Raw genomic sequence first — 13,889 nt, 5'->3', positions numbered from 1 at the left:
TTTTTTTTGAGGAGTCTTGCTCCGTCACTCAGGCTGGAGTGCAGTGGCACGATCTGGGCTCACTGCACCCTCCGCCTCCTGGGTTCAAGCAGTTTTCCCGCCTCAGCCTCCTGAGTAGCTGGGACTACAGGTGCGCACTACCACACCCGGCTAATTTTTGTATTTTTAGTAGAGACAGGGTTTCGCCATGTTGGCCAGGCTGCTTTCAAACTCCTGACCTCAAGTGATCCACCTCCCTCGGCCTCCTAAAATGCTGGGATTACAGGTGTGAGCCATGGCACCAGCCAGTTTCTTAATTACAAAATAAAATGATTTATTGCTGTTATGTAGACGTATAGCCAACTTTTATGTATTGACCATGTATCCTGTGACCTTGCTACATTCACTCGTTAGTTCTAGGAACTGTCTTAGATTTTTTGGTATTTTCTTTGTAAACAGTCATGTCATCTTAATCTTTTTGTTGACATCGTCAGTTTCCTTCTTACTCTCTCTGTAAAAAAGGACAGTTTTGTTTCTTTCCAATCTGTATGATGTTAACTGCAAATTTTATTTCTTTTTTTTTTCTTTTTTTTGAGATGGAGTCTCACTCTGTCACCCAGGCTGGAGTGCAGTGGCACCATCTTGGCTCACTGCAAGCTCCGCCTCCCAAATTCACGCCATTCTCCTGCCTCAGCCTCCTGAGTAGCTGGGACTACAGGTGCCCACCACCACGTCTGGCTAATTTTTTATATTTTTAGTAGAGATGGGGTTTCACTGTGTTAGCCAGGATGGTCTCGATCTCCTGACCTCGTGATGCACCCGCCTCGGCCTCCCAAAGTGCTGGGATTACAGGTGTGAACCACTGCGCCTGGCCCAAATTTTATTCCTTTAATAGATATATAATTATTAATTAAGCTTATCTATTTGTTTGTTTGTTTGTTGTTTTGAGATGGTGTCTCACTCTGTCGCCTAGGCTGGAATACAGTAGCACGATCTTGGCTGACTGTAACCTCTGCTTCCCGGGTTCAAGTGAGTCTCCTGCCTTAGCCTCCTGAGTAGCTAGGACTACAGGTGTGTGCCACCATGCCCAGCTTCTTTTTTGTAGTTTTAGTAGAGACGGGGTTTTACTGTGTTAGCCAGGATAGTCTTGTTCTCCTGACTTCGTGATCTGCCTGCCTTGGCCTCCTAAAGTGCTGGGATTACCGGCGTGAGCCATCCTGGCCCGTTTATCTGTTCTTGAGTAAGTTTGGTAATTTATGTCTTCCAAGGAATATGTCCTTTTCATCTAACTTACCAAATTTATGTGCATAGAGTAGTTTGTCTTTTCATGTCTGTGGGTTCAGTAATGATAACTTCTTTTCATATGTGATACTTGCCATGTATGTCTTCTCTTTTTGTTTTAATGTAAGTTTTCATTTCATTTGTATAAATACCTAGGGCGTAGTTGCTGGATTATATGGTAAGACTGTTTAGATTTGTGAGAAGTTGCCAAACTGGCTTCCAAAGAGACTCTGCCACTTTTCATTCCCACCAGCAATGAATAAGAGTTCCTGTTGCTCCACATCCTCTCCAGCATTTGGTGGTCAGTTTTTTGGATTTTATCCATTCTCGTAGATGTGTAGTGGTGTCTTACTTTTGTCTAGATTTGCAATTCCCTAATGACATATGGCATTGAGCATGCCTTGTATGCTCATTTACCATCTGTATATTTTCATGTCTAGGTCTTTTATCCCACAGAGTGGCTGCTACTTACGGCAGTTACCTTTTTAGTCCATAAAGTTTTAATGTGTCTTTTCTTCTAGGTACCTATAGTACCCTTTCACAGATTCCACCTGACCCTGTCAAATAGCATTGCTTACTTCTTCCTTTGTGCCCATGTTGTAATCTGTGTTCTTTTATTTTAACTTCGTTGACTTCCAGTTGCATTTGCATATGTAGCTTTCCTTCCTTGTGCAGTGCTGAATGCTTCTTGGGGGCAGGACTCTATTTCATTCATTTTTATATTCCCGGCACCCAGAGGTCGGTAACTGTATTGCAGATGTAGGAGTGATCATTCGAACTTCTTTGTCTGACTGTCCTGGCTTTAGTACTGAATGTCCCATGTCTGAGAACCCTTGTATAGATGGTTTCTAGGATAGCTTAAAACTTTAAAGAGAGTTTATTGCATTTGTTAAAGAGAGTTTATCTAGTTGTCAACTGTTAAATGAAAGATGACTGATTTACGGCCAGGCGCGGTGGTTCACACCTGTAATCCCAGCATTGTGGGAGGCCCAGGCGGGCAGATAATGAGGTCAGGAGATCGAGACCATCCTGGCTAACACGGTGAAACCCCATCTCTACTAAAAATACAAAAAATTAGCCAAGTGTGGTGGTGGGCACCTGTAGTCCCAGCTACTAAGGAGGCTGAGGCAGGAGAATGGCGTGAACCCGGGAGGCGGAGCTTGTAGTGAGCCAAGATCACACCACTGCACTCCAGGCTGAGCAACAGAGCAAGACTCCATCTCAACGAAAAAAAAAAAAAAGAAAGATGACTGATTTGATGCACATTGATGCATGTTTTCAGTACAATTTTTGTTCTCACAAAGTTGAACATCAGTAATAGACACCCTAAGCAGCTAGTTTTCCACAAACCTAGTAAAATAACTTGAGATTGGATGAGAGTATTGTATTTCAGGGACCATTGTCATTCATGGATGTGTTTGTGGATTTTACCTGGGAGGAGTGGCAGCTGCTAGACCCAGCACAGAAGTGCCTGTACAGGAATGTGATGTTGGAGAACTATAGCAACCTGGTGTCCCTAGGTAAGTGCTGCCTCCCTGAGGCGGTGTGTGCTTGATCTCCAGGCTTCTTCTTGGTTGCTGAAAACTGGAGGCCTTCTGTGAAATACTTAGTGATTTTGGACTTAGATTTTAAGGCCAGATTTTCTTAGTTCCCTGTTGGCAGCAGAGTATGCCAGTTGAATGGTCTTTACTTTGCCAAATTGCAACAAGGCAGCTTCATCATGCTACCTCCAAACCAAATCTTCCCCATTCTTCAGAATCTCTGAATCCCAACCTGTTTGTTCCAGGTTGTCTGTGATTTTCTGTTTATAGGGTATCAACACACCAAACCTGATATCATCTTCAAGTTGGAACAAGGAGAGGAGCTGTGTGTGGTGCAGGCCCAAATTCCAAATCAGTCCTGTCCAAGTGAGTGATGGAGACAAATCTTTTCCTCGTTATTCAGAATTAGCATGAATTCTAATGTGATGTGCTCCTCTTGTTTGTACTGTGCCTCACGTATTACCATGCGCTCTTTTTTTTTTTTTTTTTTTTTTTTGAGACAGAGTTTCACTCTGTTTCCCAGGTTGGAGTGTAGTGACATGATCTCGGCTCGCTGCATCCTCTGCCTCCTGGGTTCAAGCAGTTCTTCTGCGTCAGCCTCCTGAGTAGCTGGGATTACAGTTGTGCGCCACCACGCCCAGCTAATTTTTGTATTTTTAGTTGAGACGGGGTTTCGCCATGTTGGCCAGGCTGGTCTCGAACTCCTGACCTCAAGTGATTTGCCTGCCTCAGCCTCCTGAAGTGCTGGGATTACAGGCATGAGCCACCACGCCCAGCCTTACCATCCACTCTTAATCTTCTGGTTGGCGTCCTTATTTCCCTCCTTACTCTGTCTTGGTGATAGACTCACTTCATTATGCATTTTAGCAAACCTTTCCTCTTTCCTTCACTTGATGTGACTCTCATACTCCTTCTCTTTCCTTTCTATAGTTTGAAAATTACGTTTAAATCCCTTACACATAAATTCAACAGCCACAGTCCCATCTTCCTTCTTTTTGAAACCTGTTAGTAGATTCTACCCCTTTTATGCTTCTCTATGCTAATGGCCTTTTTTTTTTTTTTTTTTTTGAGACAGAGTGTCACTCTGTCGCCCAGGCTGGAGTGCAGTGGCACGATCTGGGCTCACTTCAAACTCTGCCTCCCGGGTTCACGCCATTCTCCTGCCTCAGCCTTCCGAGTAGCTGGAACTACAGGCACCCGCCACCAAGCCTGGCTAATTTTTGGTCTTTTTAGTAGAGGCAGGGTTTCACCATGTTAGCCAGGATGGTCTCGATCTCCTGACTTCATGATCCACCCACCTCAGCCTTTCAAAGTGCTAGGATTACAGGCATCAGCCACCGCGCCCGGCCTTGCTAATGGCTTTAACATTAATCACTCTGTACCTTCTGAGCACATTCCTTTGTCATTTGATAGTGTCCGTGATCCTGCAGTGACACCTGTGGATCCTGCTCTTGTGCTGCATGACCAAGCACTTTTTCCCTTCATGTTCTCCTGGGCTTGTCTTGCTCTTCTGAATCCAAGGGGTCTTTATTCATTTCCCTCATATAGTGTAACTTTTAAAAGGCTCACGTATTAGCTGAGCACGGTGGTGTGCACCTGTTGTCCCAGCTCCTTGGGAGGCTGAGGTAGGAGGATTGCTTGAGCCCAGGAAGTTGATGCTGCAGTGAACTATGATTGTGCCACTAGACTCTGGCCTGGGTGATAGCGAGATCTCATCTCAAAAAAGAAGACTTCTGTGTGAGGCCATTTGTGTTGCTATAATAAAATACTACAGACTAGGTAATTTTATAAAGCACAGAAATTTATTTCTCACAGTTTTGAAGGCTGGAAAGTCCAAAGCCAAGGTGCTGGCAGGTTTGGTGTCTGGTGAGGGCCTGCTCTGTGCTTCCAAGATGACTCCTTGTTGCTGCATCCTCTGGAGGTGAGGAACACTGGGGGACAGAAAGAGGGGCAAGACAGGCCTAAGATCGTTCCCTCAAGCCCTTTTAGAAACCACTAATCCATTCATCAGGGCAGGACTTTGTCTTCTCTTCTTAATACCACCACAATGGGGATTAAGTTTCAACATGAATTTTAGAGGGGACACATTCAGACCTTAACAGCTTCCATTCTGAAGATTTAAGCTCTTTTCCTCTACTGGTAATTGATAGCCACAACGGTCTTTTATCTGCCCTTTGGTCCTGGGTTAGATTGATTCACTGGCATCTTCCTTGTACCACTCCCTGGCTTCATTTTCAGAAACTGAAATTGTCTCTCCCACTGCTCCATAGCCACCTACATACCACCTTCTTTTCATCTTTCTTTTTGTTCATCCTGCTGTTTCTTCCATTTTAAGGTTTTTTTCCTAACACTGGATAAGTCAGCTTGAATTTCCTTTCTGTGCAGGGCTCCCTTACTAGTTTTGGTACAGTCTGTTAGCATTTTGTTCCTTTAAAAAGAGGTCTTTTAAAACCCTCATTGTCTCAATTCCCACTCAAAAAGAGGCCAATGTTGTCGTGTCTGGATTGTTGTACTTAGCTAAATTTATTCATTTTACTCTTTTTATTCTAATTCATCTTCGGTGTTACTGTCAGATAGGTTTCCCTGAACACCCCATTTATTCTATCACTAGCTTGACAGCATAAATCAACAGTTAGTCCTTGTATTACTAGGATTGCTTCAGCTGCAGTTGTTGGTCAATCCCAGACCAACTAATTTAAGGAGTGATTTATTATTACACATCACAAAAAGTCCTGAGGTGGGGCAGCTCCAGGATCAACTAAGTGATTGACTCACTCAATCACCAAGGGCCCATCTAGGTATGTTGGCATTTTCCTTAGGTTATCTTCTTTAATGGTCCTCAGATGGCTCTTGCAGTTCTAGTTGATGCCTGTGGATATACCAGTGGCTAGTGAAATAAAAAGGGCTGTTTCTTCACACATGAGTCTGTCAGACAGGAAAACTCATCCCAGGAGGTCTCAAGCAGACTGATCGTGTTCAACAGGCTAAATTTTTGTCACATGCCCCTGTCTGAGGAAGGCTCTGGAAAGGCAAATGGGGCTATCTCTGTTGGCTTAGATAAATTATGCTTTACCTGTTGGAAGCCAGGCTGGGGATAGAAATGGGTCCTCACTTCCCGGACTGAAGCACATCACCGTAAGGATGGGGGTGGAAAAGAATCAGGTTACTGCCAGCCAGGAACAGGGCAGAAGAACCACTGGGTAAGCAGCACTGTCTGCCTTCACCTTCCTTGGCCAGGCAGCACCTGTCACACCCTTCTTCCCAGCCATCCATCTTCAAATATTTTCTGCAACCCATATGTTTATTCTTGTACTACATTAATAAAAGTCTAGGTTCCTGTTCCCATTCAGAGCTGGGAGTAGTTATTTATGGTCTATAGACCTATAATTAAAGATAAATTAAACACATCCAGTCATCCAAATGTAGAGGGATAGAGACAAGTCTAGGGTCCCCCAGTTCCAGGAGGGCAGCAGCAGTGAACACCACATGGTAGCCACTGGTTTACACTGTAGGCTTTGTCAGGATTTCTTTCTGTGGCAGTGAAATAAGCTACCTGAGGAACCTTTGTTTCTGCTCTGCAAGCATAATTTCCTTTTCCATAATCATCTGTGATTAAACTCAAGATGGTCACTGGGGAGACTGCTTTTCTGTAGCTTCAGAATCTCAATTCTCTTGGTGTTTATTTGGGTTCCCAGTGATTGCCTTTGGACCACAGCTAGGAACCATATTTAATATGGTCTTGAATCATATTTAAATAATTTTCAAGCTTTAGAATGCCTGGGCCGGGTGCAGTGGCATTTGTCTGTGATCCCAGCAGTTTGGGAGGCCAAGGTAGGAGGATCACTTGAGGCCAAGAGCTTAAGACCAGCTTGGGCAATATAGTGAAACCCCAGCTTTACCAAAAATTTTTAAAAATTAGCTGGTCATGATGGCTGTTGCCAGTGGTCCCAGTTACTTGGGATGTTGAAGTGGGAGGATCAATTGAGTCTGGGAGGTTGGAGATGCAGTGAGCGATGATTGCACCACTGCACTTGAATCTGGGTGACAGAGAGGGATCCAGTCTCTTGTTTTGTTCTGTTTTGTTTTGTTTTGAGATGGAGTCTTGGTCTGTTGCCTAGGCTGGAGTGCAGTGGTGCAGTCTTGGCTCACTGCATCCTCCACCTCCGAGGTTCCAGCGATCCTCCTGCCTCACCTGAGTAGCAGGGATTACAGGTACGTGCCACCACACCTGGCTGATTTTTGTGTTTTTAGACAGGGTTTCACCATGTTGGTCAGGCTGGTCTTGAGCTCCTGACCTCAGGTGATCTGCCCACCTCGGCCTCCCAAGGCGTTGGGATTACAGACATGAGCCACTGCGCCTGGCAAACCCTGTCTCTTTAAAAAAAAAAAAAAAAAAGGCCAGACACTCTGGCTCATGCCTGTAATCCCAGCACTTTGGGAGGCTGAGGCAGGTGGATCATGAGGTCAAGAGATCAAGACCATCCTGGCCAACATGGTGAAACCCCATCTCTACTAAAAATACAAAAATTAGCTGGATGTGGTGATGCATGCCTGTAATCCCAGCTACTCGGGAGGCTGAGTCAGGAGAATTGCTTGAACCTGGGAGGTGGAGATTGTAGTGAGCCTACATCACACCACTGCCCTCAGCCTGGTGACAGAGTGAGATTCCATCTAAAGAAAAAAAAAGAAGCCTGTCTTTTAGTTACTGGGTTTGGTATTCCCTGATTTTTAAAATTCTTTGAACTCCACCTTGGGGTGTCAAGTATAATCCTATTTTTGCCATTATTGTTACAAAGAGCATGCTGTAGAGAAGATACATTAGATTTCAAATGATGAAAGCAGAGCTATAGGAACCAAGCAAAGATAAGGATGGGTATGTTACCAGCAACAGAAGGAATGGAAGGATAAAATATAGGATTTGATAGTTAGGATGGCTTCAGTGTCAAACAGCTGTTTGCCTACCCTGTGCCCATTCTTTTCCATGACTGCTAGAGAAAACATCTTCAGTCTCTTTTTAACTCGTGTGGTAGTTGCCTCCATATTTCTAAATAACCAGCTTATTCTGCTACACCTTGGCTTTCTCCCCTAATGATTGCTCAGTATAGAAAGGTGATTTACTTCTTTTTCACTCTTCTCCGTCCGTACCTTCCCACTGTATGCACACTCATGATGGAGACATGTCTCTTCGCGTGTTCCCATACCTCCAGCATTCTGATACAGTTATTTCATGTTTTTGGTTAGATCTGTCTTCAATTTTTATGTTGGTATGACTGTAATTTCTGTTTATAGGTAAATCATGAAAGTATACAGTGATTTATTTTTGTTTCTAAATTTGTATTTTTTTCAGTAGTTAAGTTTTTGCTTGTTTAGTTTTGTTATCATTAAGGTATTAATCATATATTTAACTGCAGACTCTCCTTTCAGTATCTGAATATTCTTGGCTGATACTTTCAGCCAAATTATTAATGTTATTCCTTTTTTCTTCCTAGTGATACTGACTGCTAAGTTTTTCTGACTTCCTTCAGAGTAGCTTAGTTTTTCTTAAGACTTTCTGTGCAATTTTTATCCTAGGATCTCCTTTTTGATTTTATTTTCTATATCCTCTGTCATTTCTTTTCTTGGAGCAACTCGAGTAGCTTCCTGGAAAAGGGTGATAGAAACATTGAGACCTCTGTATCTGAAAATGTTTTGACTTTATTCCTCATTGCTCTGTTTTCTGTCCTCTAGTTTTCCTAATGAGAAGTCTGATGGCATTCTAATCTTTGTTACATTGTAGGAAGCTTTTTGTTTCGGTTTTGATTTCTCTGAATAGTTTTAAGAACTGCTTCTTGTCCTGTTAGGGAATGATGTTCCCTCTCAGTTTATTTTTATCCATTTGCTAGGTATTGAGATGTTATTCCCAGGAGGACTGGGCAGTAATCTGCATTATTCTCTGCCATTTCTTTAGAAGGTAGCATAGTTTTTGGCACATAGTAGGCATTTAATAATTATTTTTTGAATAAATCAAATGTTCATAGATCCCTAATGACATCTTTATATTATCTTCATTGTTCCTTGTGCCTATTTTGCCTTCTTTATCCGATATGCAAAACTTTTCAACTTCTTATCAGTTTACTGTGCCTATCTTCAGTTTGGTTTTTCTTTATTTTTCTCAGTACCCAGTAGTTTGAGTGTTTTTACACCTGAGAATTTATTTCTATTCAGATCTGATATCTGGAGCTAAAAAACCTCATGATATGGCATTTCATAGGCAACTTTCTAGTATACTACAATCATGTTATTATTTATAACATATGACTAATTGTTCTCATTTCTAGACACAGTCTGGAAAATTGATGATCTTATGGAATGGCATCAGGAAAATAAAGACAAGCTGGGAAGTATGGCAAAAAGCTTTGAATGCACTACATTTGGAAAACTATGTCTTCTTAGTACAAATTATCTTTCAAGACAAAAACCTCATAAATGTGGCACGCATGAAAAGGGTTTGAAATATATAGATTTCACTAGTAATTGTGCTGGAAAAAATCCTAATGAGTTTCAGGTACATGAAAAATCATTCTTCCATTCTAAACAGGAGCAAACTGTTATAGGAATAAAATACTGTGAAAGTAATGAATCTGGAAAAGCTGTCAATAAGAAATCGCAACTTATGTGCCAACAAGTGTATATGGGCGAAAAACCCTTTGGATGTAGCTATTGTAAGAAAGCCTTCAGCAGCAAGTCATACCTTGTAGTGCATCAGCGAACTCATGCAGAAGAGAAACCCTATGGGTGTAATGAATGTGGGAAAGACTTCAGTAGTAAATCATACCTCATTGTACATCAGAGAATTCATACAGGAGAGAAACTGCATGAATGTGGTGAATGTGGGAAAACATTCAGTTTCAATTCACAACTTGTTATACATCAGAGAATCCACACAGGTGAGAATCCCTATGAGTGCTGTGAATGTGGGAAAGTCTTCAGTAGGAAAGACCAGCTTGTTTCACACCAGAAAACTCATTCAGGATGGAAACCATATGTGTGTAATGAATGTGGGAAAGCTTTTGGTTTAAAATCACAGCTCATTATACATGAAAGAATTCATACAGGACGGAAACCATATGTGTGTAATGAATGTGGGAAAGCTTTTGGTTTAAAATCACAGCTCATTATACATGAAAGAATTCATACAGGAGAGAAACCATATGAATGCAATGAATGTCAGAAAGCCTTTAATACAAAGTCAAACCTTATGGTACATCAGAGAACCCATACAGGGGAGAAACCTTATGTTTGTAGTGATTGTGGAAAAGCCTTTACATTCAAATCACAGCTCATTGTACATCAGGGGATTCACACAGGAGTAAAGCCCTATGGGTGTATTCAGTGTGGGAAAGCATTCAGTTTGAAATCACAGCTCATTGTACATCAGAGAAGTCACACAGGAATGAAACCTTATGTATGCAACGAATGCGGCAAAGCCTTCAGGAGCAAGTCTTACCTTATTATACATACAAGGACTCATACAGGAGAAAAACTCCATGAATGCAACGATTGTGGGAAAGCCTTCAGTTTTAAATCACAGCTCATTATACATCAGAGGATTCATACAGGAGAGAACCCCTATGAATGCCACGAATGTGGGAAAGCCTTCAGTCGGAAATACCAGCTTATTTCACACCAGAGAACTCATGCAGGAGAGAAGCCTTATGAATGCACCGACTGTGGAAAAGCTTTTGGTTTAAAGTCACAGCTTATTATACACCAGAGAACTCATACAGGGGAGAAACCATTTGAATGTAGTGAGTGTCCGAAAGCCTTTAATACAAAGTCAAACCTGATTGTACATCAGAGAACTCATACAGGAGAGAAACCCTATGGTTGTAATGAATGTGGAAAAGCCTTTACGTTCAAATCGCAGCTCATTGTACATCAAGGAGTGCACACTGGAGTAAAGCCCTATGGATGCAGTCAGTGTGAAAAAACCTTTAGTTTGAAGTCCCAGCTCATTGTACATCAGAGAAGTCACACAGGAGTAAAACCATATGGATGCAGTGAGTGTGGGAAAGCCTTCAGGAGCAAGTCATACCTTATTATACATACGAGAACTCATACAGGAGAGAAACCACATGAGTGCAGGGAATGTGGGAAATCCTTTAGTTTCAATTCACAACTCATTGTGCATCAGAGAATTCACACTGGGGAAAATCCCTATGAATGCAGTGAATGTGGAAAAGCCTTTAATAGGAAAGACCAGCTCATTTCACATCAGCGAACTCATGTGGGGGAAAAGCCTTATGGGTGCAGTGAATGTGGGAAAGCTTTTAGCAGCAAGTCATACCTAATTATACACATGAGAACTCATTCAGGTGAGAAACCATATGAATGTAATGAATGTGGGAAAGCCTTCATTTGGAAGTCACTACTCATTGTACATGAGCGAACTCATGCAAGGGTAAACCCTTATAAATGCAGTCAATGTGAGAAATCCTTCAGTGGGAAGCTACGCCTTCTTGTACACCAGAGAATGCACACAAGAGAGAAACCATATGAATGCAGTGAGTGTGGAAAAGCCTTCATTAGGAATTCTCAGCTCATTGTACATCAGAGAACTCATTCAGGAGAGAAACCCTATGGGTGCAATGAGTGTGGGAAAACCTTCTCTCAAAAATCAATTCTCAGTGCACATCAGAGAACACATACAGGAGAGAAGCCTTGTAAGTGCACTGAGTGTGGGAAAGCCTTTTGTTGGAAGTCACAGCTCATTATGCATCAGAGAACTCATGTAGATGACAAACATTGATAATTTTATGAAACTCCAGAAAGTGAATTCACAAGAAATCACAAAGTCATATATAAAGAGAAACTCTGTAAGTGGAATCATCTTGTCATCTTCCAGAAAACTCATACTGAATAGAAACTTCATGAATACACAGCATATGGAAAGGCATCTACAGAAAGCTGTTCTTTACATGCAGAAAAAATAGTAGAAAATACACAGAAAACTGAATTTAGTAACCACTGAAAATTCTCAGCAGCAAGTCATACCTTTTTTAAAAAGTTCATACAGGTGAGGAACCATGTTAAACAAATGTTGTAAAGTCATTTATTAACATAAGATTCACAAAGAGGAAACTTCATGAACCAGATGAATATAGAATAGACTTCTTTGAAATTCATAGTTTACAGGATTTTAATGAGAGAAATTATTGAGCTAATGAATAGCAGAATTAACAAAAGTACAAACATTTTATGTATCGGAAGCATATACCTTGGAGGAACCATGCTGTAAGGGAAAGTTTAAATCTGGAAATGACAGACCCCTAGGGAAAAAATACAGGAGTGAACATCTATGAATGTACCATATAAGCCACAGCTGGACTGTTAACCTCACCTTATATCAAAAGCTTCATTCTAAAAAAAACCCCCAACCTATTATTATATTTTAATATTAATTTTGAAGAATGATTTCCTTTTGGAATAATTTTAAGAGAAATTTTATTCCAGGTGTTCCAAATTTTCAGGAAAAGATTTGAGTAAATTATAAATAAGATACAGATTATTTCATTGTACAAGTGAATCTAGTAAGGAGGTTAACAAGAAGAAGTTACATACCAGAGCCTGCAGGGATATTTAGATATCTTCCTATGTGTACTACATAATATGAATTTGGCAGTTTGGCATTTTACTTGTGAATGCCGTATGTGAGACAAAAGTAAATATCTTCCAGAGATTTCTACTCTGCATACCAACATTGTTTCTTTGTGGCTTACCAAATACAACTTGTTACTAGAATGACTTAGTAAAAATGCATTTCCACACTGCAAACATTTTCTTGTGTATCTTCTGCCCTTTGGAAGCAGCCTTGGCAGCAACGTCTTTAGTTATAGTAATCAATATAAGGCACACTTCATGTGTTTGTGTAGCCTGGAATGTATTCTACCGTCACTGGTTAGAACATCTTGATTTCCTCTTAGAGAAACATTCCCTCACAGTATATGCAGTCATGATGGAACCACCATTCAAGATGCCCTGCCAGGGACTTGGCATGAGCACTGTTGTCAGCTGAGGCTCAGAACTGTACATGGTTAACAGGTTTTTCAGGTTCAGAAAAAGCAAGATGAGCTTTTGTTCTATGGTGGCATCTTGATGTAATAAGTAGCTATTTCAGTAGAGGTTCCTAGAACAGCTTTTGTTACTGTCATTTTCTTAACCTTGTTCACTTGTCTTTTATTTTGAGCTATTGGGTGTGCTTTTAATACATTCCTTGTTGGATTGTATTAGCCATTGTGTATCTGTTGCATACAGCTTACTAAATCAGACTGCTTCAGAAATGGGTGGTAGAGAGAGGTGTAGGCAGAAGCTTGCAAGGATATGTGGATATTTGGAAACGGCTGTTTCCCAAGACAGGATGGAAGTCCTTCAAGTCTCCATTTATATTCCACAGCAGAAACTTGGCCTATGCTATGAAGTCATGAAATGAATTGTTGGCATCATGTGCTCACTGAGGCTCTGGGGAAATGGATAAGTTGTCACTGAAAAAATTTAAACAATTCTGGAGTGTGGTCAAGAGGGACTGCTTTTGATACTCATGTATATAATGATCTTAAAACTTCAATTTAAAATTGCATGTCATCAGTGATACTACTTAGTTATGTGTAGCTGTAGAGTCAGAGTGGTGAAAAATTCTGCCAGTTGCTTACTCACAAAATTAGTTTTATTCACTACCTCATCAGGTTTGTTAGGTGAGTGGGCATTAATCTGTGAATAGTGCAACCCTGGCAGTTAGATTAGGGCTATCTTGGAGGAATATGAGGATTCAACCCTGCAAATATTTCTGAAACACCTTCTGCTTTGTACTCTATTAGAGGAGGGAACCCTGTCTCTTACCCAAAGAAATTTTCGTCCTTGAAGGTGAGGAATTTTAATGGTTTCTGAATACCTAACTATTGTTGTGTTCTGCTTATACAGAATCCAACCTCAAGATACCTTGGGTGAAGAATGTTGATTCACAGAAGGGAAGAGAAATCTTACATAAACAAATAATTGCAGATATTTGCTAAAGTGTATCCCCCAATCTGGGAAATACTGTAAAGGTGTATA

General features: G+C 41.1%; 1 protein-coding gene across 6 annotated transcripts in view; it reads left to right on the top strand.

The window, feature by feature from the left end:
* Positions 1 to 12,174, top strand: part of ZNF268 (zinc finger protein 268) — a 27,639-nt gene extending 15,465 nt beyond the window's left edge. For 2 of the 6 annotated variants that reach the window (XM_011982198.1, XM_011982199.1), the window contains exons 4-6: positions 2,654 to 2,780; positions 3,072 to 3,167; positions 9,119 to 12,174. In XM_011982198.1, coding sequence (XP_011837588.1) covers positions 2,654 to 2,780; positions 3,072 to 3,167; positions 9,119 to 11,589 — 2,694 coding nt within the window. In that variant the 3' untranslated portion in view covers positions 11,590 to 12,174. Of the gene's footprint in view, positions 1 to 2,653; positions 2,781 to 3,071; positions 3,168 to 4,616; positions 4,723 to 9,118 lie in introns of all 6 variants that reach the window. The other 4 variants (XM_011982200.1, XM_011982203.1, XM_011982201.1 and 1 more) reach the window with 4 other exon arrangements.
* Positions 12,175 to 13,889: the final 1,715 nt, after the last annotated feature.

The sequence above is a fragment of the Mandrillus leucophaeus genome, unplaced genomic scaffold, assembly GCF_000951045.1.
Source record: "Mandrillus leucophaeus isolate KB7577 unplaced genomic scaffold, Mleu.le_1.0 Scaffold237, whole genome shotgun sequence".
NCBI classification, from domain to species: Eukaryota; Metazoa; Chordata; class Mammalia; order Primates; family Cercopithecidae; genus Mandrillus; species Mandrillus leucophaeus.
Note: the sequence above shows the minus strand (reverse complement) of the source record. Positions and strands in the feature narration are given on the sequence as shown.